At 40.6% G+C, this 12916-nt stretch overlaps 1 protein-coding gene across 1 annotated transcript in view; it reads right to left on the bottom strand.

The window, feature by feature from the left end:
• Nucleotides 1-12916, bottom strand: part of IARS2 (isoleucyl-tRNA synthetase 2, mitochondrial) — a 52833-nt gene that overhangs the window by 2420 nt on the left and 37497 nt on the right. Inside the window, exons 15-22 of the mRNA XM_007521316.3 lie at nucleotides 12100-12208; nucleotides 8291-8393; nucleotides 7313-7438; nucleotides 5982-6113; nucleotides 4754-4860; nucleotides 3289-3434; nucleotides 1521-1711; nucleotides 155-299 (exon numbers count right to left, since the gene is read on the bottom strand). Coding sequence (XP_007521378.1) covers nucleotides 155-299; nucleotides 1521-1711; nucleotides 3289-3434; nucleotides 4754-4860; nucleotides 5982-6113; nucleotides 7313-7438; nucleotides 8291-8393; nucleotides 12100-12208 — 1059 coding nt within the window. The remainder of the gene's footprint in view (nucleotides 1-154; nucleotides 300-1520; nucleotides 1712-3288; nucleotides 3435-4753; nucleotides 4861-5981; nucleotides 6114-7312; nucleotides 7439-8290; nucleotides 8394-12099; nucleotides 12209-12916) is intronic.

Below are 12916 nucleotides of genomic sequence, written 5' to 3'. Positions count from 1 at the left end.
GGTTCAGAAAGTGCCACTGTTTTCACAGTTCCCTAGTCAGTAAGGTCTCCCAGGGATATATCCATCTTCAGGATACACTGAACCCCTGGAATGCTGGGGCTGACCTGTAATTACTCAATGCTCCAAATACAGCTTGTTCTCATCATTTCCTTACCTTCCAAATTGATCAGGAATGTTCCCTTAAGCTCAGTGACATCTGCAGCTAATGTCCGAGGTTCCTGAGAGAGTAAAGTTGTCTGGGAAGCCATCATTAATTCATTTAACTGAGAGCTGCTGGAAGTCTCCTCAGCTTGTAGCATCTGGAAACAAGCAGTCAAAGTCACTATGTCCACAGACTGAGGGTATAAAAAGCTGTGCTTTCTTATACTGATATTTACTAAGGAATCTTTAGTATCTCCTACATTAATCCTATATCTGTTAGTTCTTACTGGCATGAATTTGTAACTAAAAATTTGCAATCAGTAACATTCACTATGTTCTATCCCAATGACTTCAAAATATCTTATTTTTACTCGACACAATACACCTATACAGTGTTTACTATCCTCATTTTACAGATGAGGTAAGGTTCAAGAATGATTTGCCTGAGGAGCTTTCTCTTCTGGGCATTAAATCAAACAGACAAGGGTTGGGAAGACAGCATAATGGTTATGCAAAAAGACTTTTCTGCCCAAGGTTCAATCCCCAGCCACACCATAAGCCAGAACTAGGTAGTGTTCTGGTAAAACAAATTGAAGAAATTGGTCTACTTGGGGCCAGGTGGTGGCGCACCTGGTTGAGCATACGTATTACAATGAGCAAGGACCCAGGTTCGAGCCCTCAGTCCCCACCTGCCATGGGAAAATCTTCACAAGTGGTGAAGCAGTGCTGCAGGTGTCTGTCTCTCTCTCTCTCTATCACCCCCTTCCCTCTTGATTTCTGGCTGTCTCTATCCAATAAATAAAAGATTAAAAAAATTAAAACAATTAAAAAAATTAGTCTACTGCAGGCTTGAAGTCACAGAGGCTGCAGGTTTAATCCCTGGCACCAGGTTATGTCAGGGCTGAACAGTGTACTGGTCTCTCACAAGAAAAAAGAAAGAAATTCAAAATAACAGCATTTCTAAAGATCTCATAAGAATGAAAGAAAAATACTTTGTTTTTAATTTGGCCTAGGTGAATAAAATTAAATTAAAACAAAACCCCCAATTTCTGCATATGCATATATTACTGCCATAGATTTGCGTTACCTGCCATCTAAAATTAATATGAAAGCTTGCACTTCAAACAGATATTTAGCATAGCTTTTCTATGCTAAATATTTATAAAGTAAATGGCAATAGAGTGTATGTTTAAAAGAGAAGAAAAAACTGAAAAAAAAAAAACCCGTATCAATAATACAGATAGTGATCATATTAGAAGACAGAAATACTAATATTTTAATTAAAAGTATTAAGTTCTATATAGTGATTTTGGTAAACAAATTTCAGGTGAAGTCATATGATACTAATACCATTTACACACGGCAACATTGCTGCTAACCTCTATTATCTCAAAGAGCAGTCCAGGCTCTATTACAATGATAACTTCATACTCAGCGGCATTTTTTCCAGGGATGCTTTTAAGAAATGAATCTCTCATTGCACACGCACTCTCTATTGCTTCCTCCAACCCAGGCTTCTTCCAGATTGAACTTGTATGAATCCATCCAGTACGGAAAACACTCTTGGGTTCTTAAAGCAAGAAAGAAAAACTAATGTTGTGCTTCTGAACTACGTAAAACACTATTCATCAATATTCTCTCTTCACAGGAAAGCAGATTTATGGAAATAAGAAATATGGAGCCAGTTTATCAAGCATATAATTATACCAGTATTTGAAAATACTCATTTTTTAAAACAAAACATAAAATAGTATATGGAAGATAGTGCAGCAGAAACAGACTAGACTTGCATGAAAGAAGTTCCAAGTTCAATTCCCAGTAGAACTGAGCAGTACTCTGTTACAAACACAGTAACCAAAAAGCAAACAAAGCAATGAATAAAATATAAAATAAGCTCTCAAAGAAAATAAAAGCCGGGAGTCGGGCATGCGGGTTCAGCGCAGGTGACACAAAGTGGAAGGACCAGCGTAAGGATCCCAGTTCGAGACTCCGACTCCCCACCTGCAGGGGAGTCGCTTCACAAGCGGTGAAGCAGGTCTGCAGGTGTCTGTCTTTCTCTCCCCGGCTCTGTCGTCCCTTCCTCTCTCCAGTTCTCTCTGTCTTATCCAACAACAATGACATCAGTAACAACAATAATAACTACAACAATAAAACAATAAGGACAACAAAAGGGAATAAATAAATATTTAAAAAAGTCAAAATAGACAGGCAAAGGGCAGGGGCAAAGGAGAGAAAACAAGAGGCCAAAGCAGCTCTCTGTCACACACAGTGAGAAGTATCAAACTCAGGATCTCATACTTAAAAGAGTGGACTTTTTGTTGTACTAACTCCTGGGTCTCTGAAATGGCCCAATGCTAATAACAACTGCTCTAGGTAGTAAAAGCATGAGTCACCTTTCCTCCTCTTTCAAACAACTATAGTTTCTAATCAAGGGAGTTGGGCGGTAGTGCAGAGGGTTAAGTCAGGTGGCGCAAAGCCAAGGGTTGGCCTAAGGATCCTTTCAAGCCCCCAGCTCCCCACCTGCAGGGGAGTCGCTTCACAAGCAGTGAAGCTAGTCTGCAGGTGTCTATCTTTCTCTCCCCGTCTTCCCCTCCTCTCTCCATTTCTCTCTGTCTTATCCAACAACAACATCAATAATAACTACAACAATAACAACAAGGGCAACAAAAGGGAAATACATTTTTTTAAAAAAATCAAATGGCATTATATTTGTGCAGAAAAAAAAAAAAAGCAAAACACTAAAATGTATCTCCAACATTTCTAAAAGAATTTTAAGAAAAAGTGTCCCAGGGTGCAGATAGATAACACAGTGGTTATGCAAAGAGACTCTCATGCCTAAGGCTCCATGGTCTCAGGTTCAGTCCCCTGTACCACCATGACCAGAGTTGATCAGTGGTTTGGTTAAAAAAAAAAAAAGTGTCCTTTCTCAGTTTAGTCAAGCTACTACTACATTTCTGAAAGCACTTCTAAGTAACTTGAAGGCCAGTCACTCTGAAACTCCAAGCCCCACCGTGTTGCCAAGTATGTTACAGCTGAGCAGCAGCCCCTGATAAGATGCAGATGGAATGAGAAGCTGTGCTCTGCTGGGTGGGGGTGGGGTGGGGTGGGGGGTCTTCTCAGTCTGAGAGTAGGTGGCATATTCCTTACCCGTAGCATAAGGTATGTGCTGGAATACCTCTTCAGCCAAGTGTGGGAGAATGGGAGCAAAAGAACGAACTATGACATCCAAAATCTCAGCTAATGCAGTCTGGCAGGAGCGTCGCTTGGGGTCGCTGGCATTTTCACAATAAAGTCTGAAAAAAACTACTGAGTGAGTAGTGACAACACTTTCTATATGAATACTGGTCTTACTGTGGCTAATGCAATGTCTCTACAACCTCAGTTCCACTTTACTTCCTTCTAGTTGCAGCAGCGGCTGTCGTCCCCCTCCCCCCACTTAATATACTATATCCAGGTGTGCTGCATCAGAGCCAAAGATTCTAGGGAGAGCTGGGCAGACAGCAAAATGCTTATGCAAAACACCTTCATGCCAGAGGCTCTGAAGTCCCAGTTTCAATCCCCAGCACCACCACAAAGCCAAAGCTGAGCAGAGCTCTGGTCTTTCACTGTCTTTCTCTTTGTATATCTCTCTTTAAAATAAATAAATAAATAAATAATAGTAAAAGAGGGAGAGGTTTGGGAAGAGTGTAAAAAGAGCCTTGGGGTCTTGATGTACCCATGAGTCCACATTGTACTGTAAGCCGCTAACCCCCCAATGAGGGGGAAAATATACATACATACATACATACATATGTTATATCCAACCTGCTTTTCAGGTACACAGTAGCTAGAGTCCAGAGTACTGTGTTAGAGGACACTTATCTATTGGGTGATGGTACTTAACAAATGACTTCCCAGCTGTAATACTACCCGTATACTACCTGTATGTAAGGGGAGAGCCTGGGGGGTGACAACCGAGGTATGGAGCGTCCCAAAAGGTAGAGCCGTCACCTGCACACCACAAATGAAGACAGCACCAGACCCTCACCTAACAGGCCACTGCTGATGCCATACAAAGCTGCTATGTTCTATTTCCCCTCCCTCTTCAGGTGTGCAGACTAGGAAGTAGGATCAGTACTGACTGCCCCAACTGCCAGATTCCCACTGCACCTACTTTACCAAAGGGCATAACCTGTTTCACTCTCATAACCACCTTAAGAGATAGGTGTTGAAATGAAGAAACCAAGATTACACTGTGACCAGGTGTGCTGCATATCCCTCACAGCTGTGATCATGCATGCTGTGTGCCTTACACAGGGAGGGGGCCCAGGAGATTGCAGAACTTACATGGGGAAGATGCAAAGCTCAATCCCTGATGGCACAGCATGTGGCTGAGAGCACTGTCTTGCTCTCTTTCACTAATAATATAGGCAGTGAAGACCATAAGATAAGTTGCCCCAAACCAATAAGGCAGCAAGTCACAGGACACTAATCTACCTTTTCAGGCTTAACTCTAGAACCTAACTTAACTGCATCATGGCACTCCCTGCCATAAGCCCAGTATTTGTAAGCATACAGTTGGAAGATGATCAAATAATATTTGCTGTGTAGCATATATTTCAGTTATACATACCTATCTTTGATTATACTGAAATAAAAGTTAGAGAGTTCTCTGGTATAAAATGCTCGTAATAGCCGAATAACTTTTCCAAAGTCATACTGTTTATATGATTCCGTGATCTAAGGAACAAACACATTGGAGGCTGGGGTAAGGAAATGAAAAACTACATTTCACAGGAACATGACGGCAGAGGAGGACATAGTGGGGCTTGAATGGATATGTTACATGTGTACAAACTAGTGTATTTTACTGTTGACTGTAAACCATTAGTCCCCCAATTAAAAAAAAATTTTTTTTTTAAAAAGAAAAACTAGGGAGTCGGGCGGTAGCGCAGCAGGTTAAGCACACCTGGCACGAAGCGCAAGGACCGGAGTAAGGATCCCGGTTCAAGCCCCCAGCTCCCCACCTGCAGGGGGAGTCGCTTCACAGGCAGTGAAGCAGGTCTGCAGGTGTCTGTCTTTCTCTCCCCCTTTCTGTCTTCTCCTCCTCTCTCCATTTCTCTCTGTCCTATCTAACAACAATGACATCAATAACAATAATAATAACTACAAAAATAAAACAACAAAGGCAACAAAAGGGAAAATAAATAAATAAATAAATAAAATTTAAAAAAAGAAAAACTACACTTCAAAGGCAAAAAAACCAAAAAAACAGGAAATAGGGAAAAAGGCCCTAGGGAAGACAAATATCACTTCTGGATATCAAATCTGACTGCCCTCAGAAAACACTGCATATCTACAAAGTACAAAAGAGCTCTCAGCACAAGAAAGAGCCAGCTTTTAAATAATGAAATTTTCTAAAATAGCAGAGTGTAAGTCACCAGTGTTCCTATATTTTCACTTGGGAAGTAAAACTGGGCAAAAACCTACATGCTCATCTTTGACTTTTTTGTATTTTGGGAAAACTCAATCTGCATTTATATAAAAATGAGTGCTCTCTTACGAGACACACAGAAGTAGTCATTTGAGAAAGGTGAGGAGCTCATCTTGAGAGAAAAATCGGTCTGATGGGAAGCTTGGATCAATTGCTTCTACCAGCTGCGTATGTGTCCGTTCTTCTGAGAAACAAAGCAAGAAATTTTATACCTAAAATCAATCTGTCAACGTGCAGAATTTACCACATATAACCTTCCTCAAAGCTAATTACTATTTCTAGCATGGATGGTCCAAAATGGAGCTCCAATCTCAAAGTACAATAATGATGATATCTCTAGTTTCTAAACACTTATGAATTCACTTACCTTATTTGCTAAGTCCTGCAGTAAGTGTAGCATATACTGGTCTATGACATACATGTTATTGACATGGACGGAATCTGTTTCTGGATTGAAGCCAGCCACATTTCCCAAAAGAAAGCGGAGTGTATTTCTAAGCTAGTAATGAAAAACAAACAGCAGTTAAAAAAAAAACAACAAAAAAACATGCATACAAGGTCTTCAATACTGACTAAAAAATTTTCATTTCTTTATCATTTTTATCCAATCCATGCTATTGTCTTAGGGGGATTTTTAAAAATTATATCTACATATTTCCAAATAGACTACCAAAACCAAACCAAAACAAAACCAAAAATCACTCCAACAGTTCATTCAGAGAAATGGCCAACCCCTAGATGGTACATATAAAGATTTAATCATTCTTTTTGTAATGCTGTCATTCAATTTATAACTCTGAGTCCAAACAGTTTAATCAACAGTTGCTCATGAAAAAAGAAAAAGAAAAAGATAAATGGAAAAAATATGAAAGGTCACAAAGCTCATGAAAAGTGTATAAAGGTATCATGCCACATATTTTATATAGTCATTTAGAAATTACGGAGCCCCGCCTCCCCAGGCTCCTCCCCCACTAGGGAACGAGAGAGACAGGCTGGGAGTATGGCTCCACCTGCCAACACCCATGTTCAGCAGGGAAGCAATTACAGAAGCCAGACCTTCCACCTTCTGCACCCCATAGTGATCCTGGGTCCATACTCCCAGAGGGATAAAGAACAGGAAAGCTATTACAGGAGGGGATGGGATATAGACGTCTAGTGGTGGGACCTGTGTGGAATTGTACCCTTCTTATGCTATGGTCTTGTCAATATTTCCATTTTATAAACAAAAATTAAAAATAAATAAATTATAAATGGGTAGTATAAAAGGGTTAGTATTACTACTCATATTGCCAAGTAAAGGCAGATCTTAGTTTGCCATCAGAGTGGCTGGTGCTTGGTGCCTGCATGACGAATAAGTACTCCCAGCAGCTTCCCCCCCACCTTTTGTTTCTTTTTCTGATATAGAAAGAGAGGAATAGAGAAGGGGTTGTGAGAGGGAGGTAAAGAGAAAGAGACACCCCACAGCACCACTCATGAAGCCTCCCACCTGCTCCTGGGGGTCAGAGACTTGAACCCAGATCCTCAAATACGGTAACTTTTACATTGCAAGGCCACCCAGAATATTGGCACATGCTTATCACGTGTGGAACGATTCTTTTTCATTCAGTATTGCAGTGCCAAACTACAAAATGTGTCTCAATAATTCTCACAGTGATTTTATACTCTTTCATTGGGAACAATGAGTAACACTGGCTCTACCTTGCTAATGTCATCCCTGGCTGCATTAAGTGCGGAAGGGTTAATGGTCACTTCAGAGAAGATGTTGGACTCGGCCACCCACCAGCGAAGGACATCAACACCATAGGGAGGCTCTTTCCTTTGATCCTTTTCAGTTGAAGAAACAAAACAAAACACAGAAACATACAGTGGCTTTCAATTCCAATTAGGTAAACAAATTAGAAGTATTTGCCTATAAAATCTATCTACATTATAGTGAAATAATCATTAACAAGCTCAGAAATCAGGCTGCATGTAAGAAAACAAAACTAGAAAAAGAAGCATATGCCCCTATTATCTTAAAATCTTGTAAATAAATATTAAATCACTAATGAAAAATAAGTAAAAGAAGTGTACACGCTATAGTTTTGTATAGACGCTGATACTTCACCTGTCTGTGGTGCTATCTGCACCCATCAATTATAGCTCATGCTTACAACTGTGTCTTGAGGGCTGGGGGCTGAAAGCTAGTCTGCCCCCAGCTTTGAATATTCATTCCCTAGCCCAGCAAGTCTGTACACAGAGAAATAACTATAGACAGTCAGAGGAAGGTAAAAAGCCAAACAAATAGAATAACAGACAGGTAATTTTTTCCTCTGAAAGCAACTCCAAAATAATCCAAATTACTAGTAGCCTCTATCTGATGTTCATTCATGAGTTGCTTTAAAGTGTATAATTTACAAGAATAATGAAACATGATATATAGCAATTATGATGAGTCCCAGTCTTTCCTTTTTTCCATTAAAATCATGTATGTAAAATATATATACACTTTTAAGGAGAGATACAGAGAGAAAGATATGCATAGAGAGAGACCAGAACACTGCACAGCTCTGGTTCATGGTGGTGTTGGGGGTTGAACCTGGAGCCTTAGTGCCTTAGGCATGAAAGTCTTTTGAATAACTATTATGCTATCTCCCCAGACCCAAATGATATATAAGTCTTGAAGGAACCACCTACCTGCCCCCCATTGATGACAATATCTGGGTCAATAACATTCCCAAGAGACTTGGACATCTTTTCTCCCTTGTCACCAAGAGTGAATCCATGAATCATCACAGTCCTGTCAAGACACACCAGTAGTTACAACAATGAACACATTAGAATGATCTTCTCAAAGATAGCTTACAGATTAAAAGCATATGCTAATCTGAAACAACATAAAACAGTTTTGGCAGATGTCAAAAAAGATATGGAAACTTTTCATAAGAACTCATGGCATGGGTTGGTGAAAGAGCTGACTTGGATAGTGTGCAGCTTTGCTTTGCACGTGACCCAGGTTTGAGCGAGTCCCCACTGCGCTGAAGGAAGTTTCTGTGCTATGGTCTCTTTCACTGCCTCTCGAGTTCCTATGAGAAAGGAATGAGGGAAGCAAGGAAGGAACAAAAGAATGAAGGGACGTCGCAGCAGTTTATGAAAACTGCTAAATACAAAGACCTCTACTTAAACAAAAACATTTTATATAAGAGTTTTTCTTTTTTTCCACGGTTATCGCTGGGGTCCGGTGCCTGCACTACAAATCTACAAATACAACTCAGCCGCCCGGTGGTGGTGCACCTGGCTAAGCATACCCATCAAATCCACTGCTCCTGGATGCCATTTTTATTTTCCATTTTTGTCGCCCTTGTTATTGTTGTCTTTGCTGCCATTGTTGTTGTTGGATAGGACAAAGAGAAATGGAGAGAGGAGGGGAAGACAGGGAGGGAAAGAGAAAGACACCAGCAGACCTGCTTCACTGCCTGTGAAGCCACCCCCCTGCAGGTGGGGAGCCAGGGTCTTGAACCAAGATCCTTGTGCCAGTCCTTGTGCACTTAACCTGCTGCGCTACTGCCTGGCCCCCACAAAAACGTTTTAGATGCATACATTCTCTCAAGTATTTCCTCAACATCACTTATGTACCCATTTTGTTCATTAAAACCAGGAAAATGTATTTTTAAAATAGGTTTATCATTTCTAAAAGATGATTTAAAAGAAATATCTGCTGTTCTACTGTTTTGTTTTTTCCAGGGTTATTTTTGGGGCTCGGTGCCCAGAAATGTAAGAAACAGACATGTAACTGTGGTGGCATGGGTTTTCATTTTATATACTTATCTTTAAAACTATCTCCCCAGCCTAATTTTATTTTTTGACCAGATCATCAGAGGCCTCTGGCTGTTGGTGCTGGGATACAAATCTGTGGACACTCCCAAGTAACTCCCACACATCTATGCATACTACGCAATTTCCCCAGCTAAGTTTGCATTTGAAGACAGCAAAAATTTTAAGATACTTAAGAATCTCTCTGATTAAAACTTCTGTCTACACTTGTGAATAAAGAAAAACAATTCTTTGAAACTAAGTAAGAAAGTCTAGTTTAATAAAGTTAACTAAAGGAAGGGTTTCCCTCATCAGGCACTTGTGGGTATTACAGATACAAGGACAGAGCCACCCAGCAGTCTTTACAGGGTACCTTCCCTCCTCAGTGATGGCGTTAAATTACAGGAACTATGACTTAAATCAGAGTGACAAGACTTCTTGGTATCTGCCCCCCCCCTCCCCCCCGTCCCTTCTCTTTTTCTTAGAGTCAGAAAGGTATCAGTTTCTCCCCCCCTCCTTTTTCCCTTAGAGACAAAGAGCCAGAGAGAATGAGTAAGAGGCCGGAGCTTAGAAGATCCCTTCAGTGTGGTAGGAGCTGGGCTATAACCTGGATAAAGCACATGACAAAGCAGCACATTATCTAAGTAAACTAGGGTGCCAGACTTCTCTGTTTTCTTTAATTTCAATATACTGGTAATTCTCCTAAGACCACAGACTATAAAGCAGTTAAAAATTATTGCTTATGGACCTTCCATATGATCCAGTAATTCCTCTCCTGGGGTTATACCCCAAGGACTCTATAACACCCAATCAAAAAGAGGTGTGTACTCCTATGTTCATAGCAGCACAATTTAAAACCTGGAAGCAACCCAGGTGCCCAACAACAGATGAGTGGCTGAGAAAGCTGTGGTATAGATACACAATGGAATACTATGCAGCTATCAAGAACAATGAACCCACCTTCTCTAACCCATCTTGGACAGAGCTAGAAGGTATTATGTTAAGTGAGCTAAGTCAGAAAGATAAAGATGAGTATGGGATGATCCCACTCATCAACAGAAGTTGAGGAAGAAGATCTGAAAGGGAAACTAAAAGTAGGACCTGACCAAATTGTAAGTAGGGCACCAAAGTAAAAACCCTGTGGTGAGGGGTAGACATGCAGCTTCCTAGGCCAGTGGGGGGTGGGAGTGGGTGGGAGGGATGGGTCACAGTCTTTTGGTGGTGGGAATGGTGTTTATGTACACTCCTAGTAAAATGTAGTCATATACATCACTAGTTAATTAATACGAGAGGGGGAAAATTAATTGTATGTCTCGAAGTTTTTCAAAACACAAAACGAATCTTTTCTCAATATATGCAGTGTAATTGATATGCAGACTCTCTCAAAAGCCTAGACCAAGTAGATCAGAAGCAACCAATAGTGGTCCGGGAGGTGGTGCAGTGGCTAAGAAACTAGACTCTCAAGCATGAAGTCCTAAGTTCAGTCCCCGGCAGCACATGTACCAGAGTGATGTCTGGCTCTTTCTCTCTCTCCTCATATCTTTCTCATTAAAAAAATAAATAAATAAAATCTTTAAAAAAAAAAAAAAAAAAAAAAAGAAGCAACCAATAGCACAGCTATATACAAGATACTGGGTCCTGTACAGCAAACCCTAACAAAATGACTTTTCAAAGTTAAGCAATTACCAAATAATGTGATAACATTAACTATCGATTGTCTTTTTGAACCCTAAGACAGCAGGAACCTCACATCTCCACTATAGAGCCTCTACTTCCCCCAGTCTTGGAACCATTGGATAGGGCCCACTTTCCCGTATGCCTCTCCCAATCCATATCAAATAATGTTGCATCTGCCGATCACAACCTAATCAACACAACGACTGCCACCTCAACATGCTTCACTTCAGACTGTGTCCAGAGACTTCACGTGTGGAATGACAACCCTTCAGCTTCATTACTCGGGTGAGACCTTTCCTTTCATAGTATACTCTAATTCCATCTCAGGTGGTTCACTTTCTAACAAAGTCCCAAAACCTAGATATACACCAGTTTCTGTGAGAGAGAGCATATGTCCACACGTATCCGTAAACTACTGCAAAATATATACCTGAAAGCAGAAGTACACTAGAGTTTGCAGTGAGTACCCCCCTAACACTTCCTCTCTACTATTCCAAGCTTTGAGTCCATGATTGCTCAACAATTTGTTTGGCTTCGTATGTTAACTCTCTTTTCAGTCACCAGGTTCCAGCTGTCATCAGGATACCACCCAGGCTTCCCTGGATTGAAGACCCCACCAATGTGTCCTGAAGCTCTGCTTCCCCACAGACCCACCCTACTAGGGAAAGACAGAGGCAGACTGGGAGTATGGACTGACCAGTCAATGCCCATGTTCAGCGGGGAAGCAATTACAGAAGCCAGACCTTCTACCTTCTGCAACCCACAATGACCCTGGGTCCATGCTCCCAGAGGGATAGAGAATGGGAAAGCTATCAGGGGAGGGGGTGGGATATGGAGAATGGGTGGTGGGAATTGTGTGGAATTGTACCCCTCCTACCCTATGGTTTTGTTAATCAATACTTTCTTAAAAAAAAATGGTTGCTTATTACTTAGCACACAGCTTCACGTGTTGGCAAGTATTTGGTAAAGTACTCAAAGGTGAGATCACTTATTCCTTCAGTCAGGAGTAAACTTACTTAAAAGGTGCTTGTTTCTTTAGAGCCACACTTGTTAACAAGGAAGACTGAAACCAACCACCAAGCTGGTCTTTTCCTTCCAAGTACAAATCTGCTCTTTGTTCATTACCTAAAATAAATAAAAAATAAAAACAGTACAATAACCAAGTAATCTAAGTTAGAAGTGAAAAATGAAAATGCATCAAAATATTAAATTAAAAGCAGCCATGCTATTTATTTCTGTGTCATGCTTTGCCTAATGGTTAGATTGTGTGCATTTAAGCTGTTACCCTCATTGCCAGCTTATCACTCAAGATAGATAAAGAAAATAAACCTTGGGCACTAGAACTTTGGTGGTGGGTGTGGTGAGACTTAAATGCATACTGAGAAATGATGCTATACTCCCCAAATTTTACAGTATTTAAAGCAACATAAGTCCATAACATTCTATTAAAAAAACTAAAACCTTGGTGTATGAGCTCCCAAACCATAAATGACTAATGCACTGTCTACATTAAGGGCAGGTCCATAATCACTCCCATCACCAATCTTCCCAGGGAAATCTTTTATAATAACAAATCGTTGCTGTATTTTAACAGATACAAGATGAGCATCCAATTATTTCAGTAATTCATTTAGTTCTTAGGATCCCTGTGAGACAGGCACTGACTGCCATGTTCTTTTTATAGATGAGGAAGTGAGAGTGTGAGAGGTTTACAGTCAAACCAAGGTTGTGCAGGCGAAGAGCAGATATGGCTCTGAGTCAAGCACCAGAGTGGATGCATGCACTCAATCAAGAAATTAAATTAAAAAAAAGTATCTTCCAAAGGGCAGGATG

Source organism: Erinaceus europaeus, chromosome 19 (genome assembly GCF_950295315.1).
Source record: "Erinaceus europaeus chromosome 19, mEriEur2.1, whole genome shotgun sequence".
NCBI lineage: Eukaryota > Metazoa > Chordata > Mammalia > Eulipotyphla > Erinaceidae > Erinaceus > Erinaceus europaeus.
The sequence above is the reverse complement of the archived record's forward strand: the minus strand, read 5'-3'. Positions and strand labels throughout refer to the sequence as shown.